A 22,190-nucleotide genomic window follows, 5' to 3' on the forward strand; every position below is an offset into this window, starting at 1 on the left:
TCAGGTCATGATCCCAGGGTCCTGTGATGCCTCGAATAGGGCTCTTTGCTGAGCCTGGAGCCTGCTTGGGATTCTCTCTCTCTCTCTCTCTCTCTCTCTCTCTCTCTCTCCCCCTTTTCCTTTCTCTGCCCCTTCCCCCTCATTCTCTCTTAAAATAAAAAATAATAATAAAAATAAAATACGACTAATGCATCCTATTCCACCCGTGACCTGTCAGAAAGCTTTTGCAGTAAGAATATAAGAAATTATTATCTCTCCAAATCCCAAATGACACACTTAATCTCCAAATTAGTCTTTATTTTTTAGGATCCGATTTGGCCTTTTCTTACCACCGCCTCAAACCTGGAGCTCCCAATTATCCTCGGTTTCTGCACCCCAGCCCCCACCAGAGTCGGCTGACTTAGGTGGGTCTCGGCCTCAGTCTTCTTCTAGGGAAAGGGGGCAAGAGATTGAAAATCCTTTGGGTGACCTCGCCCTTTGGGACTGGGCGTTTTTCGGACCGGGGCGCGCAGCATCCCCTGCCAGACTGCAGCGACGGCTCCTGCCCCGCCCTTCGTTGCAGTCCTGGAAGGGCTCCCAGGGGCGGAGGGACGGGGTGGGGTGCCGAAGATTCTCTGCAGGGCGGGGAGGGGCTGGATTGGAGGATCCGAGGTGCGGAGAGGGCGGGGCGGCTGCCGCATCTCGGCCCGCCCGGGCGGTGGCAGTGACTCCACTGCACCACTGGCCCCCACCCCTGGCGCGCGCCCTCCCTTCCCATCCTCCCGCTGCGATCCCCCGACTCGGCTCTTCCCCCGCAGCGGTGCTTCGGCTCTTTCCGGGATCGCTCGGCCCTTTCCGCCGCGTGATCGGGAAGCGAGCTGGCGGGAGCTCCGCCCCCATAGCTCGGATGGCGCTCGCCCCCGCCCCTCGCGCCGCGCCCCGGCGCTTCCCCCGCGCTCGCGCCCGCCCGCCGCCGGAACGCGCGTGGCCGCCTATAAAAGAAGCGAGGCGCGCGCGTCGCCGCCACTACCCGCTGCGGAGCGAACGGCGAGGCGGGAGGCCGCGGAGGCGCGTCGGTCCCTCAGCACCCCCCCCCCCCACACTCCCCCAGACCGGCGCACCTACTGCCCTCACCCCCCCCGGAGCCGGTGAGAGGGGGAGCTGGGGAGCTCGGGGAGGGAGCGGGGCCTGAGGGCCGCAGACCCCTGGGTGGGGAGCGGGGCAGCCCGTGGGGTGGGGCGGGGCCAGCGCGCGGACAGGTGAGCCCGGCCGGCCTCGCAGCTCCCTCCGACGGGCGGGGGCCAGGCTGGCGGGCCGCGACCCGCCCGTGGAGCGTGGGCTGCGGAGGAGCCGCCCGGCCGAGCCTGGGCGCGGGCCGCTGGAATGTCATTGACTGGGCGGAGGGGGGACGAGGCCATCGGGTCCGTCCCGCTCCCCCACCCCCAAGCCTGGTTGCGGCCCCGCCCTGCCCCATCCGGCTGCCGCAGGTGGGGCGGGGGCTCCTGGCCGGATCGTCACCATCCCCCTCCCTGCAGAGCGCTTCCCCCAGCGCCCCCAGTCCCTTTCCTGGGTGGGGAGCGACTTCAGCTCCTTTTCCTGAGTCCCCACGGCGGTGCCGGCCCAACCCTTGATGGAGGAAGAGCCAAGAGCATAGTGGAAAGGGCTGTTTGACCTTAATTTCATCCTATATGGCGATTCTTGGCCTTCTCTCTCGACGCAGAAAGGTCTGACACTGGCCATCTCCTATTCCTTCCTTGTAATAAACGTTTCTTCCCTACCCAGTTGTGATTTGCTTGTAAATAACAGGTAGATTCGGCGCTTTCTTTGTGTGAGACTCAAATCCAGTAACTTAACAGCTTACGAGTTCTTTGCCCCTGCCGCACCCGACACCGGGTCTTTCGATTTGAGCACCTTACATTATTTGTCAAAAATTCTGCAGCCACGCCAGTATTGAATGATAGAGCAGCCTTTTGTTTGGAAGCTAGCCCTGCGAATTGGGTAAGGTGCTTCCTAAAGAAAATTGCCTTTCGGAGTCTCTTTGATGTATTGGGTTAAAACATTTTAAATAAGGTGCTTGTTCAGGTTAAGGGTTGCATATGTTTTAAATTAAAAACCTCAAGAGCCCAGAAAGCTGGATCGAGATGATCGAATTGCCACAACACCTTGTCAGACCTCTTTTATATAATAGATTCTAAAATACGTAGGCTCTTTGTTCTGTCTTCATCATGGTATTTTAGAAAAACTTAACCATCATGGCTGGTAGGGAAGAGAGACTATCTGAAGTATTTTAATAATGTGTTGAGAAATTGCGGAGTCATAGCAATTGGACCTAAGTAAAACAGAATGTATCAAAGATGGAAGGGTGGGGGGGTGTCTTGCAGCCAGGAAACAAAATCTTAGGAATAGCAGTGGGAACACTCAGCTGTATGAAGCTATTGAGCCAAGGTTCCAACTTCTTAAGCTAGTCATTTTCCCTGTTGTTGCCACTAACGTCTTAGATTTTCAAAGGTCAAATTGAAGTCAAAGTTTAAAAATGTGCTGTAAGGGAAAAATGCTGCAGTAAAGGGCCTCTGCAGGAAATTAACAATAAGCCTTTTTTAGTAACTGGGCCAATAATTACTCAAAGGGACCCTCAAAGTGTGTTAGCTGTTACCTAGGGACCTCCATGGAGGGACAAGCCTCGGAGGGAAGATTTGCCCTGTGCTGGACAGGTGTGAGGCAGTTCTTAGAGTAATCCATCAGCTAAGTAACATTCTCGAATATGCTTTTGGTCTTGGCAGTGTGTTTTGTACTGATCTAACAATTGGAGAACTCTGATCTGTCACAGGCTCTGATATGAGCTTGTCAAATAATCTGATGAACAGGTTTAGGTGGGGAGAGCTGGTGTTTAAGTATTATCTTTTGGTTCCCTGGGTTAGAATTTGCTCTACTTTGCCTTACCTGCCTTCATCCCAAGGGGAGGGGCTGCCTACCGAACGGAACCCGTGCGGTGGATGTCAGGAGCAGTCCATAGTCCTGGCATTGCCGAACCTGCACGAAGGGTAGTAGGCACGAGGCCGGCCTCGTAATCAATCCTCCGTGGGCTATGCAAGGACTCTGCTAACTATGCGGTCTGGGCTGCTGCAGCTGTGGTCAGAGTAGGTAGAAGAATGCACGGCCCTGATGGCAAGTGCTGACTCCGGGAATGCAGAGGAGGAGCCCAGAGCCCATGATCACTTTGGGCAGGCGGCCGCCGCCCGCCCCGAGGCCACCGGCCTGGAGCAGCTGTGCTGCTTACCTCCGTCACACCTTTTTTGCATATTCCTCTCATAGGTTTCGAACAGGAAATAAGTGTCTTGGGAGTACACCAGTAAACCAGACCCAAGTCAGATTTCTATAGCTCGAGTTCTTTCTTGTCTCTGATGTCCTGAAATCATGCTGTTTTCTTATGCTGAATGAAAAGGGATTTAGGAATCTGCCAGTCCTAGGAGTCTCAATTTATTGGACTGTGGGATCTGGGGAGGGCGAGTTTAGTGTTAGAAAGCATAGTCAGTATTACTACTTTATTTGGAAAGTGGAGAAACTGAGGCCCAGAGCGGGGGTGTGACTTGGCCAAGGCAGCATATTTCCACAAATAGGAACTGCTAAGACCCCATTTTAGATCCCCGGTGGGATGCAGAATCTCTACAATGAGCAAGGTGCTGGGAAGACAGTGGGAATTTGGGGTTTCCTTGTCTTCATATGTTCCTAATGGTCTGTTTTCTCCATTTTGAAATTACGTTGTTCAGTTTGCCCTTAGAAGCTTGTTATCTTGCTCTCCCCCCTCCCTTTAGACTCCACATTCCTCCATCATGTTGTCATCGTTTCGTAAGCGCAGAGTCCAGGTATTTGACCAGCATGCAGCAAACGTGTTGCCTTTTTGGTTTTGCCTGGCTTGCAGTGAAGACACATCTGTGTCCAGAAAAGTTGAATGATCCAAAGAGAGGGAGAAAAAACCCTGCCTGCATGACCTTTCTGTTAAGTAAATTGGTTAGGGTTTGGTTTTTTTTTTTTTCTATTTTTTTTTTTTTTGGAAGTCTTAGTCAATTGATTCTGAAATTTCCAAAGCCTCCTGTTTTTTTACCTTCCTCTCTTTCAGGCATGAATATATTAATTTCTTCTCACCCTACTGGTGTTTGCATGTAGCGTTTGCTGATTTTTTAATTGATGGTTACTTGGTTCTTAAGAACCAAGGGACTAAACAGATTATCCTAGATATTGGGGGCGGGGGGATGATCTGAAAACGTGTAGTGAAAGTAGCGTCTTTAAATTGGACAAATATCGTAAACTTGGGTTTGTTTCCTGTTCCCATTGACTTATTTTTTTCTGTCACAATCCTTGTAATGAAATGGAGCTTGCATTTTCTTGGCAGAAAAAAAAAAAGCCATCTAAAAAACTCACTATATATGTCTTATTTGTGTACAGTTTTTGAGTGTTTGCTAAATTGGACCTTTTTCAAAAAGAAAAATGCTTAAAACTCCAGTCTTGATAACCCCTAAGGAGAAATAAAAACTTTGCACATTTCTAGTGATTATGGGTGATAAATCCAAGGCAAGCCCTTTTATAAATCACACCGGTGAATTGCTGAAACGAGGTTTATAAAAATGGGCCATGTTACAACCTTTTCCTGTTTTGACTGTTGGTAATAATATTTTGCATTTAAATACCTCTCATCTGAATTTTACAGGTTAAGAGGTAAGTAGCAACGAGATAGTATTGGGGAAGCATTCAGAAGTTTTCTTAACTTTGCTCCGCATTTCTGGATTTTGATGCAATGCAGTATGAATTTTTTGCTTTCTGAAAGCGAAGTCCCTGCTCACCTCTGCAGAAATGCGCTAATGAGTTGAAATGAATTAATCAATCTGAAGGCTGATGTGCCAATCCACAATCCTGACTGGAATGTGGCTTAAGCAGAAATATTTGTTGTTTTTATTCATGGCTAAAACTCTTCATTTGTGTATTATTTCTCTCTCTGCTTACCATCAGACCTGCTGCTAAAATCTGCAGCTCAACTGGTTTTGAGTTCATTTGCTTGATCTGAAAATCACTGGATATAAAACGTTAATAGGTGCTAAACAGTTCTTTGGTGGGTTGCTCTCCGGAGAATTTCCACATCTATGGATGTGGCTGTCCTGCCTTGCACATGTAACATTGGGTAATAGGTTGGCTTTCCAAGCCATGGAAAAAACCTGTGTTGTCGGTTCTGCACCTTTGAGCTCTGACTAAGCAACAAAAGTAAATCTGATGAATGGTTTTTCTGACCTTTCGCTTTAGGCGGTGTTTATGAATTTCCCCACAGAGCCAAATGATCTGTTCATCCCCTTCATCCCCCAAATGCCTTTCCTTGCAGAACAGTGTATCTGGTGAAATTGGAGTTTATTATCTGGTGAAATTGGAGTTTATTATGGAGTTTTCCAAATGCCTCTTACATCCAGCACGTTGGGTGGCAGGCCTCAGTGCTTTGTCTTAGTGACTCCTCTCATCTTCACGATGGGTTTATTCTCTTGTGGGGGATCCACAGAGAGATCGTGCTGAATTCTTTCACTCTCCAAGAGCCTTGTGAGGGCGTCTCTAAACTACTCACTGCAGGTGCCGGGTTCTCAGAGCCAGAAGCCTTTGCCCTTTGGCCTGAGAACCTTTCTGTCTGCAGCCATCCTCCCCTCCTGCCTCTCACATTCCCCAGAGACAGATCGCCTCGCAGCTTCTGTAGATGAGGTCAAGGCATTTAAAAATTCCCTAAATACCAAGAACTGCCTCAGACAGCTGTCTCTTGGCATTTGCAAGAAGACGGGGTTGTTAATTAGTGTCTCAGCTCTTTTGTAGAAATCCATTTTCAGTTGATGATACATGTAAATTTGTGTCAGATAGGAGGCGTCACTCTCAGGCGTGTTCTATCTTTGGATTAAACTAGAACTTTCTACCCAAGATTCATATCTTTAGCCCCCCCCTCCCATTTTCTTCCCAGAGATCTGGCAGTATTATAAGAATGCTGACAAGTTCTTTTTATTTATTACAATAGAGGACATAGTTGTAATTCCTGTTTTATCCCCTGAGATCAATTCACGTTTCTTGCTGAATGATGCAGCTAACATTCTGACTGCTGCATTGCAGCATTTATAAATAGTCCACACCTTCAGTCTTCTCAGAATATTTGCGAAAATACGACCTTTTTCTTCGGTTGTCTTCAATGGGAAGCTGTCCTTGAGCATACCGAGAATACATTTAGCACTTCATTTGCCCTCCTTTATTCTCTGTGGACAGAGACCTGATTGGCAAAATCAGAGTTGGTAGGCTGGTTTGAGATAAACAGTCCACTGCAGTCTTAGGGAGTTGGTTTTTTTGTGGGTTTTTAGGCAGTTAGTGGAATAGATAGATAGGCTAGTGTGGTTAGAGATTGTTTTTTAATGGCACGTTTCCCAAAGTCTTCCTTTCTAGCTCTTGAAAGGCGTTAATCCCATTACGGCTGAGAACAGGCCTGGAACGTTCTCTGTGGAGTCTGCCTTATCAGTCAACTGCATATTTCAGGGCAGGGGTGGGGTTCCTGCAGTGCAGCCTCACTCAGTCCTGGAGGGAATGTCATGTGCATCCGCAGGGTCCCAAGGAATTCCATTAACTCCCTCACATAGTTTTGGGTGAGAGGTTGTCGCATCTTTCCGTGGCAGTAGTTCTTGGTGATGTGAACATTTTCCCCGTGTTTAATATAATCAATGGAGATGACCCTTTTAGGAGCAAAGAAACTGGACCTTCTGTAGATAAACTAGAGACAGCTCCCTATCAGGCTAAGGGGTGGGGAAGCTCTTAATAACTCAGTATCTTAGGCTCCTGTAACCATGCAAATGAGAATCCTGACCTCCCACAGCAGTGGGAGAGCCTTGATGACTTTCAGATGCCCAGCTCCCCAGGGAGAGCCAGTGGTGGCTTGGCAGAGCTCCCACCTACTGACGTCAGCTGATCTGCGGGAAAGAAAAGTCCATTATTGCCTGACCAAAGCACTTGGTATAGAATTGACTTGTTCTACTTCACTGCGGTGACAAAGAGGGCCTTTTAGGTTGGTTAATTTCAGCAGGGCCTCACTGGACTGTCTCCCTGGATTGGTAGGGTCAAATCAGCGAGCTGGACCCAAGCAGGGCAACTTGCCTCGGCGGAACCCTGGCAGCATTGTGCTGGGGATTCTTTTCTTCATCACGAAGGGTTCCTCCCCAATGTGATTTCTTAGAAATTTCCATAGCAGCTAAAGGATTTTAGAGATGCAGTGAAGGCTGTGTGTGAAGAGGCAGGATACACACCATAGACATTAATCTGAAGACTTAGATATCTTGCAGGAACTCGTGCAACGTGGTGGTTTTATACAAAACTACACTTTCTTTGGCAAGTTTCTTTGCAAAAAAATTCTGTGAGCAAGCAAATTAGACACAAATTCCTGCTAGTTTATCCATCTTAAACTGTTTCCCAAAGGGTAAGAACAAAGGAAGTATATAAATTCTTAACACTAATTTAATTGTCTACTAAGTTAAGAAGACTCAGTCTCACATAAGCAAAATCAATTTTTTTTTAAATAAGGAATTGAGGTTTTTATTTTTTTTTTTAATTTTTTTTTCAAAGTTTATTTATTTTTGGGACAGAGAGAGACAGAGCATGAATGGGGGAGGGGCAGAGAGAGAGGGAGACACAGAATGGGAAATAGGCTCCAGGCTCTGAGCCATCAGCCCAGAGCCCGACGCGGGGCTCGAAGAGGTTTTTATTTTTTAAATGTTTATTTTTGAGAGAGAGAGAGAGAGAGCGAGCGAGCGAGCATGAGTGGGGGAGGGGCAGAGAGAGAGGAAGACAAGATCCCAGATGGGCTCTGCCCTGACATCAGGGAGCCTGATGCGGGGCTTGAACCCACCAACCATGAGATCATGACCTAAGCTGAAATCAGTCACTCAACCGACTGAGCCACCCAGGTGCCCCACGTTTTTATTTAAGTAATCTCTACAGCCAATGTGGTTCTCAAACTCATGACCCCGAGATCAGGAGCCCCATGTCCCTCCGACTGAGCCAGACACCCAATTTTTATTTTTTGAATAATTAATATATTCTCTTCCTTTCTTCCCTCCAAAGTGGTGATGGAAAAGATGAGAGATAGTGAAAGGAATTAATAACCAAACAGCCACCAGTAAAGTTTATGCTGGCTCCAATCATGTGCAGAATCTCTTGTTCTGGCATGCTGGTCTGGGAACCAGAGGACCCCAGCTCAGCCTAAATGGGCTCCGTGACTTGGTTATTAGATGACCTGTGTCTTCCCGCCTATTTAATAATGAAGTGACCACAGTTTCTCTGTTTGCAAGTTCAGAATGTTATTGGCTCTAATGTGTGCCCAGTTTTGTGATCAAAGTAAGAGGAATATAAGGTCTTTTTATTTTTTTATTTTTCTGAGTGTATTTGAGAGAGAGAGAGAGTGAGTGCAGGTGCACATGGTGGGGTAGGGGTGGGAGAGAATCCCAAGCAGGCTGTGCTGACGGTGCAGGGCCTGACATGGGGCTCCATCTCGAGAACTGTGAGAGCATAACCTGAGCCGAGATCAAGAGTTGGTTGCTTAACCAACTGAACCACCCAATAAGGTCTTTTTTCTGTAGTTCCTTAGGAATGCTAAATTTCCTAAAGAACTTAGAAAAATGGCAGAGAGAAAACACTAAGTACGATGCAGAATGTTGAGGGTGCTCTTAAGAGGAGCATGGAGGCAGTGAGGACTTCTGATTTAGGACTTCAGAGAAGACAAGGTCGTTGCTTTAGACTTGGAGAGCTTTGTATGGTGTTAAATGCTGCGGCTGGGAGTAGGAGAGGACATTCCTGCCTAAGGAGACCTTCTGAGCTGGGACGTGGGCCCTGGCAGGGCCTGTCACTTGGGGTTGGTCAGGCAGTTTGATATGAGATCTGGCTGGAGCAGACAATGCAGGGGAGTGGGTGAAGTCACGTTTACATTCTAGTAAATGTAGCTGGTGATGGTAGTGATCCTTGTCAAGATCCCTGCCAGAAGTCCGCTTTCTCCCCAAGAGATTTTTTTTTTTTAACATTTTATTGATTTTGGGGGAGAACACAAGTGGGGGAGGGGTAGAGAGAGGGGAACAGAGGATCTGAAGCAGGCTCTGTGGTGACAGGCTGACAGCAGAGAGCCCGATGTGGCGCTCAAACTCACGAGCTGTGAGATCATGACCTGAGTTGAAGTTGGACATTTAACAACTAGCCACCCGCGTGCCCCTGAAGAGGCTAAGATTCTTAAGGCAGCAGTGTGAACCAGAACTGCCTTGTTGTAATGAAGTATTGTCACAGAAATTCCACTACGAGCAGACATTTAATTTTTTACTGTCACCCTCAGGTTTTGGTTTTAAGGATCAAAAATATTTTTTTCAGACACAGCTATCTCTTGATGATAACAGAACTACCTCCTTTTTTTAAAAAAAATATTTATTTAGTGAGGGAGAGAATCCCAAGTGGGCTCCACATTGTCAGTGCAGAGCCTGATGCAGGGCTCGATCTCACGAATCGTGAAATCATCACCTGAGCTGAAATCAAGAGTTGGACACTCGACTGAGACACCCAGGCCCCTCCTCCTGTTTTTTTTCTTTTTTAAATGTTTATTTCTTTATTTTGAGAGAAAGAGGGCGAGTGGGGCTAGGGGGACAGAGAGGGAGGGAACAGAACTGCTTTCTTGAGCTGTTTCACCAAGGGCTCACCCTGCCAGAGTGAAGAGACCAGCTCATTTCTCACAATGCCCTGCCACGTGCTCAGTCCAAGATTAGAAACTCCCATTTGTTCAGTAGGTTGACACCTACTTGTGGGGCTTCATCCTTTGCAGTTCTTGTCACAGATCTTGCTTTTATCTGGGTGGGATTCCCGTTTCACAGTATGGGACGGGTAACTTGGGTAGATCACAGAGCTCCACCCCACCCTTCACAGATGAATCCAGATCTGTGTAGCAGCTACAGCACTCAGCATCTACTTGGTCATTTGTCAGCAACCATTTCTTAATGGGCTGTGTGTGCCAGCAATCGGGGATACGAAGATTAGATTGTCGGTCTGCTTATACTGCGGGAAGTATATACAAGTGCTTTGTAAATCCGCAGAAAGTGTGATTAAATCTGAGAAGAGGGAAGGAGGGAGCATCGAGTACGGCTTGGTGAGGAGGCAAGATTGTACAGCTTGCTCATTTCGGCTGGGTGTTGAGATATAAATAGGAGTTATCTGGGCAGAGGAGACACAGAACATTCTACACAAAAGAAGCCTGGAAAGATAGCTGGGAATCTTTGGAGAGGATCCTGTATTTGGAGGACAAAGAATACTTCAGTATGCCCAGGGGGTAGGGGACATGGGTGAGAGACGTTTTGGGGGCCAGATTAGAGCATCCTGCTAAAGCAGTGGCTTTTTTCTTCCCTCAGAAGGGAGCCATAAAAGGTTTTAGAGCATGGGAGTGACTGGCAAAGAATAAACTTCTCTTTATAGTAAAATAAATAAATCAGACTTTGGGGGGAAACCATAATACAACAAAAACAACTGGTCACTACATAGAGACTAATTTGGAAGGGATGGTGACACGGCTAGACTCCCCTCCTGTTCTCCCTGTTAGGAAGATGGTGTCTTAATAGACAGGTAGTTCTCAGAGGTGATCAGGTGCAGACAGTGCTTTCTCGCCACCTCTTGAGGCTGCTTTAATTCCTAAGGAGTTGGAAACTTTGACCTCACCTGCATCTCGCTGGTGCTGTGTACCTCCCATCTGGATGGTGGGGGCACTGTCACTGACTTCCATGCCTAACCCTCAGGCTGCTTATCCTTTCCTGTTAGCCGGGCCAGGTGAACAGGGAGGGCTCTCAATGTCTCCTGGGTAACCAACAACCGTTTTTATCCCATGTATAAATTATGAAACAGTAGCCAGAGAGGCTAAAAGGTTTATCTGGTCTGCTTTTTTTTACCAAACTGAACTTTCTGGTAGAATGTAATTTTACATTTGGAAACATCCTGAGAATGCCTCATTTTGGTCATTGTAGGAAACTGAGGCATAGGAAAGTGACTTGTGCAAGGTCACGTGGTACGGACACATTTAGAAGCTCTGGGTCTGTACCTCTTTCCCTCTGTGGTCCGTCGGTTAGAGGCTTACTCCTGATGAGCATGGATAGCATATTCTGGGTTTTGCCCATAAATAGGCCAGATTTTCTTTTTGACATAAAGATTTGGTGACAGTGTCCAGAAATCTGGGGATTTGAAGTTGGAGCCGATTGAGAGCTATGGGGAGTGCTGCCTCCATCAGCCTGCGGTTGTGGTGAACTTGAAACTGATGCTGAATTTGCAGTGTCCTGTCCACGGTAGTAGGCGGGAGTAGAGCAGGGTGCACCTTTGACCACACCTTCTCGTTCTTGTGTTTTAGATTTCTCTGTTTTTTAGTATTACATCAGATTCAGATCGAGATGTACGACTACCTGTTTAATAATTGCTACTAATCTTTTTACGTAGATAAAGCACCCATTGCTGTAAAATATACTGAACACAAGCATTGTGACTTAAGCCTACATTTTTTTAAAACTGTAGTGTGGTTAACGTACCATTTACGTTAGTTTCTCACTACCCCTCTTATTTTTAAGATGCACTATGAGTTTCTTTTGTGCACGTTCACAGGAAACGCAACCTGTTCTCTGCTCAGGCGCTCCGGCAGCCTGAGGAAGACGTAGTAACTGAGAAATCAGGGACTCTGACTAGGTAAATTCTATTGGTTATTGATGTTAAGGACTTGGTTACTTTGTAACCCCCTTTTCTTCATTGAGTAACAGGCTGAGACTGGAGAGAAAGAAAAACTGATTTAAGTAAGAGTAAATTCTTTCTCATCTCCACAGGATAGAATGCAGAGACCAGATGAAAGGACTTTTGAATGGCTTTTTCAGTAATTCTTTCTTTTTTAACGTTTGTTTATTTTGAGAGAAAGAGAGGGAGAGAATGAGCAGGGGAGGCGCAGAGAGAGAGAGACAGAGAGAGAGAGAGAGAGAGAGAGAGAGAGAGAGAGAATCCCAGATAGGCTCTGTGCCATTAGAGCCCAACAAGGGGCTTGAATCCACAGTGAGGCCAGTGACGTGAGCCGAGAGTCGGACCACTCAGGTGTCCCAATAATTCCTTTTTTTTTTTTTTAAGGTTTATTTAATTATTTTGAGAGAGAGAGAGAGTCCCAAGGAAGCCCTGCACTGTCAGCGCAGAGCCCAGTACAGGGCTTGAACTCACGAACCGTGAGATCATGACCTGAGCTGAAATGAAGAGTCGGATGCTCAACCGACTGAGCCACCCAGGCACCCCTCAGTATATCCTTTGAGTACCAATTTGGTATTTCCTTTAAATTCTCAAAGCCCTTGTAGAATTGCTGGTAAGCTCTAGTTCTCCCGGTTGTATTTTTTGCTGGGTTTCACTGTGGTATTGGTTAGACATCCTCCGAGGGAGCCATGTAGGCAGGTGTTGCAGGCCAGTAGATGACCAATTTTTACAAAGGAATAGAATCTGGGCTCACTGTTCTATCCTGAGGACGGATTACTTTTTTTCATCTGCATGGGCTGTCTGAGAATTTTTGCCTTCCGAGAGGCTGATTCCATTAAATCCACTCTGGTCTCGTAGTGCTTATTTCAGGGCATTCTGTCTTTTCAGAAAATGGACCCAAGTGGGGTCAAAGTGCTGGAAACAGCAGAGGACATCCAGGAGAGGCGGCAGCAGGTCCTCGACAGATACCACCGCTTCAAGGAGCTCTCCACCCTTAGGCGCCAGAAGCTTGAAGATTCTTACCGATTCCAGTTTTTCCAGAGAGATGCTGAGGAGCTGGAGAAATGGATTCAGGAGAAACTTCAGATTGCATCTGATGAGAATTATAAGGACCCAACCAACTTGCAGGTGCGTCTCATCTCCCTGAGATTCTTGCCAGAATTCAAGAGTTCATATGTTTTTGCCCCCAAATCACCCAAGGTCATTTAATTATGACCTTGAGAGGTTGGACAGCAAGAAGAATGTAGATCAGACATAAGTCAGGACTGACTCACTGTTCTGAAAAACCCTTGGTGTAGTAGGTATTATACTGTATACACTAAAGGCATTTGTGGAATCTGATAGGTAGTTATCTTTTCTGGATGCTTCAAGCTGATGGTTCTCAAACCATTGCCTTGCAACCTTTGGTGATCCTTCACCATTTTTCAGGGAGGGTCTGGGTTGATCTCTTAGAATATGTGTTTTTAAGAAAGTTATACTAACAGTGTTGCTGGTGGAAATTTATAGTTAGGTATCTCTTTAAGCAACTCACTGGTAAGTCTTATCAAAAACAAGTCTTGGGACGCCTGGGTGTCGCAGTCGGTTAAGCGTCCGACTTCAGCCAGGTCACGATCTCGCGGTCCGTGAGTTCGAGCCCCGCGTCAGGCTCTGGGCTGATGGCTCGGAGCCTGGAGCCTGTTTCCGATTCTGTGTCTCCCTCTCTCTCTGCCCCTCCCCCGTTCATGCTCTGTCTCTCTCTGTCCCCCCAAAAAAATAAACGTTGAAAAAAAACAAGTCTTTAAAAATCATTGAATTGTTGCTTAATTTTGTGGCATAAGTCATGCCTCAGTGAAGTTGTTTTTTAAAAAAGGACAAAGCCTTATTGGTTTTGGTGAAAGACTTTTTTTTTTTTTTTTTTTTTTTAATCAAGTGGAGAGCACAGTTCTCTTACTTTACCAGACTAGTCTAAGAAGAGAAAGTGTCATGTCATGAGTGAATGCAGAAGGATTATTATTCAAGGGCAAATCGTATGTGCTGAGAAAGTTGTTGATGTGGCTCTATATTTCTATATTTAATTTTTTTTAATGTTTATTTTTGAGAGCGACAGAGACAGAGCATGAGTGGGGGGAGGGGCAGAGAGAGAGGGAGACACAGAATCCAAAGCAGGCTCCAGGCTCCCAGCTGTCAGCACAGAACCTGATGCAGGCCTCAAACCCACAAACTGTGAGATCATGACCTGAGCCGAAGTTGGACGCTCAGTTGGGTACGGAGCCACCCAGGCACCCCTGGCTCTGTATTTCTAGAGGGGATTGGATGTTCACACAAGGACTAATTTCCTGGTAGACCGTAGAAGTAGGCAATGCAAAGTTGGTGGTCCTTGGTGGCCAAGCTTCCAGAAAGCCAGTATAGATGAGGTGAGAGTATTTGAGTAATTGAGCAGGTGAGGGGATGAGGGGAATGATGAGTGTCCATAATTAGAGGAAGTTGGATTCAGGAGGGGAGGAATAAGGGGGCCTGGGTGGGGGGCAGAATGGTGAATGCTGTGTGATTGCAGCTGTGGCTCACTTCATGGTCCACCAACAGGGCAAGCTTCAGAAGCATCAGGCCTTCGAAGCTGAAGTGCAGGCCAACTCGGGAGCCATTGTTAAACTGGATGAGACTGGAAACCTGATGATCTCAGAAGGGCATTTTGCGTCTGAAACCATACGGGTGAGTAGGAGTAGTGCCTGGTACGGGTGGCCATCTGGTACTGGTAAGGGTGGCTGTCTGGTTGGCGGAAGAGTGTGGATTAAATGCCAGTTAGGGTTTCTAAAAAAGACTTTTCTGGCTTTTTAAAAGAATTTGTGAAGTCTCTGAAAGGAGTTACCCAAATCTTGCCTTTGTAATACGATGATTCAGTGTGAATACAAACAAGTATGTGTATGCTCAGTGGGGAAATAATTCTTTTTGTAGAACAAATTAGAATGCGATTATACTTTAAAGAAGATTACATAAATTAAACTTAAATTTACAGATGGTAATTAGATGGGAAGTTGGTGAATTTGGAGATCAAGACAGAAAGATCAGTAGGATTACTCACAGATGCTATAAAGTTCTCCATTGGCAAAACTCGATGTCTGGATCTTGGTTTGCTGAGATCTAGTGAGCAAGTTTTGAGTTTATGGTCCAGCTGTAAGCAGAGACTTGTGGCACCTGCTGGTGACCATGGTGATAGAGCCAACTTTGAAGCAGGTGTCCTCACGTTCTTTGATTTGACTTGTTTGGTACCAGTTCGCTGGAGCTGGGGCAACAATTGATCCTTCCCTGCTCTGCCATTTCCAATACCAGGGTATTAAAGGGAAAGCAAACCTCTTGAGGGTGAAGTACGCACGCTTAGTTCCTCATAACCAGATGTTCTTAACTGTTTCTGACTTAACGTCATACCTGTCTGTGTGTGTTCTTTGTTATCCAAAGTCATGTTCCATGGAGGGACTGGCCTTTTCAGTCCTTACCAGTCGAGGCCGTCTTGAAGATTTAGATGAAAGCTACATCCAAAAGCCCGGCTAGAAGTGTCACGTCCTCTGCTGCTTGTTTCCTGACCCCCTGTAGAGCCTCCGTTCCCCTGGGGTCTGGCCTAGTGGTTTTGTAACAGTAAATACTTAGTGTCTCTTTTGCACTGATATACTCTGCAGTCTCATATTGAAGACTTGCAGTTAGCTTATTATTAATAGTTAATCACTACTAGTAATGACTGTAAATAGGAAATAAGAGTAAATTCTAAATGCCATATGACCAGCTGTTTAATTATATTCGACTCATTTGGGTAATGTCGTCTGTGTTTCTGCCGTTAAGTACAAATGTCTTCCTGCTCATTTTCCCGCTGTTTTGTATACAGTCTTATGGTAAACGAAAGTGGCATGCCTTATTATTTCCTGGATAAAAGTTGTTTTCTCAGAGTGCGTGGCATTGCTCTGCAGCAGTATAACCAGGCTACAGATAGGGAACAGGAGAAATAGATCAAGTGTTTGACTTTATAGTAGCTAATCTGAAGAGGGAGGGACCCAAAGCTCACTTCATTCTGCTCTGTTAGTAAATACCCTCCTCCCTGTTTGGAGATCTTATTAAAGCAACATTTAAAAGTACTACTAGCTACTGTTTGTTGAGTAGCCATTTATGTGCAAACACTTTGCCATGGGACTTGACGTATGTAATCTCTGATCTTGACTAGAAGCTCCCTAGGTAGCCCTTATCCCCGCAATATGGAAGGGAAGAAACTGAAGCTCAGAGAAGTTTGAGTAACTTCTCCAAATCCCACAGCTAGTAGGCGACAGAATTGGAATTCCAATCTACGCCTTTCTTTGCTGACAACTATTTGCTTTATTTTTCGAAGCTATATTTCATTCCTGTTCGCTTTCCTTAATTTCTCTGCCAGCTGCCTCTGCCTTCTGCTGTTTTCTCATGCCCCTATTGAGAAAGCCACCCGAGTCAGAACCAGGATTTCCTCTCCACCCTGTCAGCTTTCAGTGTTTCCCAAGTGCCCCTGCCTGCCTGCTCCCTCCTGTTCCCAAACTGCGGTGCGCTTGAGAATCTGGGCTCTCTAGTCTGCAGTGTTTACGAGGTCAGATGCACCAGGAACAGGAGGACTGTTCCAGCCCTGGAGCGGGGCCTGTCCTAGTTCTTTACCTGAGAGCGTGAACATGAAACATGTGGGAGACTGACCATTGACTTAGGGGGTGAGGTTTTTTGGTGAGCCTTCGGTGATCTTGTTTTTAATTTGAGCAAAGGGCTTTCATTTAATCTTTGCTGTCTTGTTCCCAGTTCCCATGGTGATCCTGGCTTGGTGCTTCATCTGGCCCCATAACTCAGTAACCTCATTTGGCAGGCAGGCTAACGTGGGGGCGGGGGTGGATGGTGAGGATTGCTTCTATGTCCTGGATAACCTGTCTGTCGCCGGTTTAGACTTTCACACCGTACCGGACGGCGTGGCGCCCCATAGTCACCGCCACCCACATTGGGTCCCACATCCGAGTAGGTGGAGTGTTGAGTTGCTGCTGCTTGCCTGTTCCTTCCCCTCTGCCTTGGAATGCCTTTCACTTCCTTCTCCTTGGCGGGGCTTCTTTGTAACCATCGGTGGTGGAAGTGAATTGTGTGTTTATTTCCCCTGCTGTTTTCTCCTTTCACATGAAACCCACACCCTTGTTTCTAAGAGAATCCACCCATGTTGGCTGCCCCTTGGCCTTCAAGTTTTTAGCTGCCTGGGAGGGGCATCTCAACAATGGGTGGATCCCAGATTTCTCTCCTGTGAGTGTCCACCCCCCTTGTGGTTTGTTTTCCTTGTGTCTGCCAGTGTTAACACGGAAATTCCCAGTATCTTGGGGGAGGCTTAGTCAACACATTAAGATTGGATTAGATACCAGAAAGCGTCCCCTCAGCTTGAACGCATGATCAATTCCCCCCCAGTTCTTGACACGTCCTTACTAGGACTTGCAGTGAGAACCCAAAGATGCTGGGAAGTGAATATGTTTGGGCCTGTGGCTACCACTTGGGTGAGGTTTGAAATGAACCTTACCTGAGATGTACCACAAACAGTCTTTTCACAGAAGTGCCAAAACCTTTTCTGCCAAGAATCCTTTTCATTGCTGATTATGTTTCAGGACCTCTTTTTTTGTGTGTGTTTTAAGTTTATTTATTTTGAGAGAGATAGCAAGCGCATGTGTGTGCATGAGTGGGGGCAGGGCAGAGAAAGAATCCCAAGCAGGCTCTGCTTTGTCAGCACAGAGCCCGACATGGGGCTCAAACCCACGAACCATGAGATCATGACCTGAGCCAAGATCAAGACTCCGACGCTTAACTGACTGAACCACCCAGGCACCCCCTCCCCATCTTTTCTAATTTATATGAAAAGGTGTTCCTATTTATTTGTGCCTCATCATTGTTTCTTTGCATTCATGATGCCCATAAGACCTCTCGTTTTATTTTTTCCCTCTACCTCTGCAAATTCATAGTAACTCTTCAGTGATTTCTGTTATTTCTGTGTTAATTCCTCATCTCTCCTCCCCCACTAGTTTTCCGACCCAGGAATCTCACTTAATGATTTGATTACTAATAACAATTATAAATAACATAATTATCATTTATGCATTTCTGTATTATTTACATATATTATTTATATAATAGTTGATGATGATTAATAATTCCCCTGAAGTAAACTAGAATAAATCCACCTGTGAAAGGTCAGCTATTTTGTTAAGACCTACCGAACCACTGTGAAGTGGATGCTGTTTCCCGTTCTCAAACTTAGATTTCCTCTTCCTTCGGAGATGATCTTTGGGGGTGGGGGGGGGGATTATCTTTTAAAAGATGTATTCCAGCCTCTGACTTGTGAGGTTTCTGACCTGCGGGAAGTCTGTGGAGGAGCCAGATCCCATAGGGATGGTTGTGATCTCCGGGGCTGATTTTTCTCACCCACAGACCCGTTTGATGGAGCTGCACCGCCAGTGGGAACTTCTCTTGGAGAAGATGCGGGAGAAGGGGGTGAAACTGCTGCAGGCGCAGAAGCTGGTGCAGTATTTGCGGGAGTGCGAGGACGTGATGGACTGGATCAATGACAAGGTATGTTTCCAGGAGGAAGGTTTGCTGAGTCAGCCTTAGCAAGAGCACGGGAGGAGTGTCTGTGTGCCCAGCTGAGGGCCGGAGTGAGCAGCGGAAGACGCTTGGTGGTGGGGTTGCCGCAGCCCCGGCTGCTCTCCACAGCGCGCGCCCTTCTGTAACTCTGAACCCGGAGGCTCAGCCTGACGTGCCCTGAGCTCAACCTTTTAACTGGAAGAGGAGCTCAGATCACAAAGGACACGGAAAACTGCATCCACGAAAGCTAACGCGGCCCAGCCCGGTGGGCCTCGCTCGTGATAAGTGGGAGCCATGGTTACCGAGTGTCAGTTGGTGACTCTGGCTCTGTTGGTTCCCGGGCAGGAAGCAATCGTGACTTCTGAGGAGCTGGGCCAGGACCTGGAGCACGTGGAGGTTTTACAGAAGAAATTTGAAGAGTTTCAAACAGATATGGCTGCCCATGAAGAAAGAGTTAATGAAGTGAACCAGTTTGCTGCCAAACTCATTCAGGTAGGTGGCAGAGCACCACGTGCTTCTTCCCCCATCATGATACTAATTGTCCGGTGTTCCCAGAAGAAAATTTCGGTGATCCGTTCCCTGAGTCCTGTGTGAGCACGGTTTGGAGAGCGTGTCTCAGAGTTTTGTTTAGATAAGGCAGCAATTCTGCTTACTCCTGAGTTAGAAGCTGCTTTCTAACTTGTGGCCATGGGCAGGAAGGGCCGAGTTCGTTTGATCTGTGTCCTCCACCCACTTTCGGGTAGGGCTCAGCGATGCTTTTACGGGGCTGCTGAAGCTGGGCGTCCAGGGCTGTCAGGTGAGGGTGTGGCGGTGGATGCTTCTCAGAGTTGGCAGGTGTCCACTGACGCCTGACCGCTCTCTTCCTTTCCTTTTGATTTTGATGTGAAGTCCCAGGGCTCTCTTGGGAGCCTGGGGAACCTTGTAATGAATAGGCTCTCCACTGGTGGCTCTGAGCCATCGAGAGGGGACAGTGCAGCCTTTCCCCATTGCCTGCGTGAGCTGCTGCTTTATCCCCGGCTTCTGCTACAGGCGCCAGAGTGCACACATAGTATTTATGACTTTATGTATATATATTCTTCTGTCTTACGTTGCTGCACTATGACCAATAGAAGCGGAAATCTCTCCTTAGCAATCTCTCCAGGGGCTTCAAGTAGTAGGAACTGGATTTTCTGCTTTCAGGGAGATTTGATTTGCAGGGTATAAATCTTAAATTTATGGATCTGCTTCAGGGCTGGTACTTGTTGCCTTTCTGGCCAGTGACAAAAGAAGAGCCAGCACTTCTCAGAAACACCTCATCCTTCCACAGCGAGAGATGTACTCTGCCCTACCCCCTGCCCCAGAATCTTGGGGCCTCCCAGGGTCGTGCTGACAGAGCAGTCAGGCCAAGCCCAAGATCTCACAAATGGATCCCAGAACCCCGAAATGCTTCATTTATTACTTCACATTTTTGTCAAGACAAAAACCAAAATGTAGTTCATGGGGAAGGGTACTTTTAAAGAAATAGCTCCAGTCTGAAGTCAGGAACACACCCTGAAGACCGTGTGTATGGACAGGAATGCTCGGTAGGCTCCCGAGTGTCCGAGGTGACAGATTTTCCAGCACCAGGTGCATTGGACGTAGGTGCATCGATGAAGCTACCATAAAGTTGCAGTTAAGGTATGTGTTAACATGAAGGTTTTTGGTGCTGATGCCCACAACCGCTTTATGGACTGTCCGCACTGCTCGGAGGGACAGAGAATGGCTCTCCCCTTTTTATACAAGAAGAAACGGAAGCTCATTTTGAACAAATTTCACTCCATTTCACACACAAAGCCAGTGTTTCTTCAGAAAGATGAAGGTTTGCTGAAGCAGACACTTGTCAGGAGCCCGGGGCTCAGGACCCAGGCCGGTCTGTGTTCTCCCTCGTGTAGGAGCAGCACCCTGAGGAGGAGACCATCAAGACCAAGCAGGATGAAGTAAACGCGGCCTGGCAGCGGCTGAAGGGACTGGCCCTTCAGCGACAGGGGAAGCTCTTTGGGGCGGCTGAGGTCCAGCGCTTTAACAGGTACCGAGCCATAAAGGGCTGCTGGGCATGGGTGTATACCTGGGGGGCCTGGTGGATATGTGGCATGTGCCACATAGATGCTGGAGCTGCCTGGGCGGCACTCCCAGCCCTAGACAGTCGCTGTAAGCGGCTGCGCCGGTGCCTCCATTCCATAGGGATGTGGACGAGACCATCAGCTGGATTAAGGAGAAGGAGCAGTTAATGGCCTCTGACGATTTTGGCCGAGACCTGGCAAGCGTTCAGGCTCTGCTGCGGAAGCACGAGGGTTTGGAGAGAGACCTTGCTGCTTTGGAGGACAAGGTAGGTTTTGAAAGTAGCCGGTCCCACAGAGAAGTTAGCAAGGGGCACGAGCGCTGTCTGATGGAGGGTGTTTCCAGGTCAAAGCCCTGTGTGCCGAGGCCGACCGCCTGCAGCAGTCCCACCCTCTGAGCGCCGCGCAGATTCAAGTGAAGCGAGAGGAGCTCATTGCCAACTGGGAGCAGATCCGGACCCTGGCAGCCGAGAGACATGCCCGCCTCAATGACTCCTACAGGTAGGAAGAACTCCCTGGGGCTCAGCGACCCACGCCTTTGGACCCCTCTTAGAGAAGAGGGCAGGCGGGGTTAGGGGTCACTTCTACCCACTGAGAGAGGGCTGCTGTACACCTGCCAGTTCCTGTGCAAAGAAAGTGCCAGTGACTTTCCTACCTGTGTTACATTTGGAGACTGGCAACTCTGTAGTGTGTGTGCGCACGCACGCACACGTAGTATTTATGACTTTATGAATATCCTTCCGGCTTCTATCGCTGTGTTATGACCAATAGAAGTGGGAATTTCTTCTTAGTGATTGGAGCACCAGGGAAATATACTACTAAAATTGAGTAAATCAAGCATTGAGGAGTGAAAGAATGCTAATTACTAACCAGAGCTCAAACTTGGGAATGCCAAGGAGGTTGGAAATGAGGGACCAGATTGGGGAATTACAATGATGGACAGAACCCAAATTTCAAAGGATTGCTTTCAGCCTTCTCTCACTTTCCTTTATAGTCTAGATGGAAGAATCTTCTGTATCCCAGGATTAGGGTTTTCATGGTTTGTTAAGCCTCTGAGGACGTAGACTTCGAAGCTTTAGGAAGGCATTTTCCATCCTGGGCTCTCCACTGGGAACGTGGCACATCTAATGGCTCTTCTTGGATTTCCCTAGGCTTCAACGCTTCCTTGCTGACTTCCGCGACCTCACCAGCTGGGTGACTGAAATGAAAGCCCTCATCAATGCAGATGAGCTCGCCAATGATGTGGCCGGGGCTGAAGCCCTGCTCGACAGGCATCAGGAGCACAAGGTAGCATCTCCGACATCTTTCAGAAGGAAAGACATTTTAGCTTGTAATGCATCGGTTGACCACTCTCATTTGCAGTCAGAGTGGCTGAAACTTTGTTCACAGCTGGCTCCCTCCATAGGATTATTGTTGATTTTGCCTTTGGAGCCTGGCTCTGCTGGCTTCTCATACGTGGTGAAGAGGGTTAAATGTTGGGAAATTAACTGTGGTCTGTGAAAATGAAGGGCTGTGCCCTGGCAAGATAGAGTGCTGTAGTTTGCACAATAGTCATAACCATCTTAAACACTGTCTTAGTTTAAATGCTGAATTTCATATTTGGTGTAAGTTTCTTACTCTGGTTTTTTTCCCCAAAGTATATTCCACAGAAAACTAGTTTTATGAGATTTTGATAGGCTTTACCTTAAAAAGAAAGGTTTCTGGAGCGCCTGAGAGGCTCAGTCGGTTAAGTGTCTGACTCTTGGTTTCGGCTCAGGTCATGATCTTGAG

The 22,190-nt window shown here is 47.3% G+C and overlaps 1 protein-coding gene across 10 annotated transcripts in view; it reads left to right on the forward strand.

Moving 5' to 3' along the window:
• Positions 1 to 1,001: 1,001 nt before the first annotated feature.
• SPTAN1 (spectrin alpha, non-erythrocytic 1) overlaps positions 1,002 to 22,190 on the forward strand; it is a 61,209-nt gene continuing 40,020 nt past the window's right edge. For 9 of the 10 annotated variants that reach the window (XM_040482532.1, XM_040482538.1, XM_040482540.1 and 6 more), the window contains exons 1-9: positions 3,792 to 3,842; positions 12,652 to 12,891; positions 14,326 to 14,451; positions 18,193 to 18,333; positions 18,691 to 18,837; positions 20,256 to 20,389; positions 20,545 to 20,689; positions 20,767 to 20,921; positions 21,572 to 21,707. In XM_040482532.1, coding sequence (XP_040338466.1) covers positions 3,810 to 3,842; positions 12,652 to 12,891; positions 14,326 to 14,451; positions 18,193 to 18,333; positions 18,691 to 18,837; positions 20,256 to 20,389; positions 20,545 to 20,689; positions 20,767 to 20,921; positions 21,572 to 21,707 — 1,257 coding nt within the window. In that variant the 5' untranslated portion in view covers positions 3,792 to 3,809. Of the gene's footprint in view, positions 1,128 to 3,791; positions 3,843 to 12,651; positions 12,892 to 14,325; positions 14,452 to 18,192; positions 18,334 to 18,690; positions 18,838 to 20,255; positions 20,390 to 20,544; positions 20,690 to 20,766; positions 20,922 to 21,571; positions 21,708 to 22,190 lie in introns of those variants that run through there. The other variant, XM_040482535.1, reaches the window with a different exon arrangement.

The sequence above is a fragment of the Herpailurus yagouaroundi genome, unplaced genomic scaffold, assembly GCF_014898765.1.
Source record: "Herpailurus yagouaroundi ecotype Mexico unplaced genomic scaffold, PumYag 160, whole genome shotgun sequence".
NCBI classification, from domain to species: domain Eukaryota; kingdom Metazoa; phylum Chordata; class Mammalia; order Carnivora; family Felidae; genus Herpailurus; species Herpailurus yagouaroundi.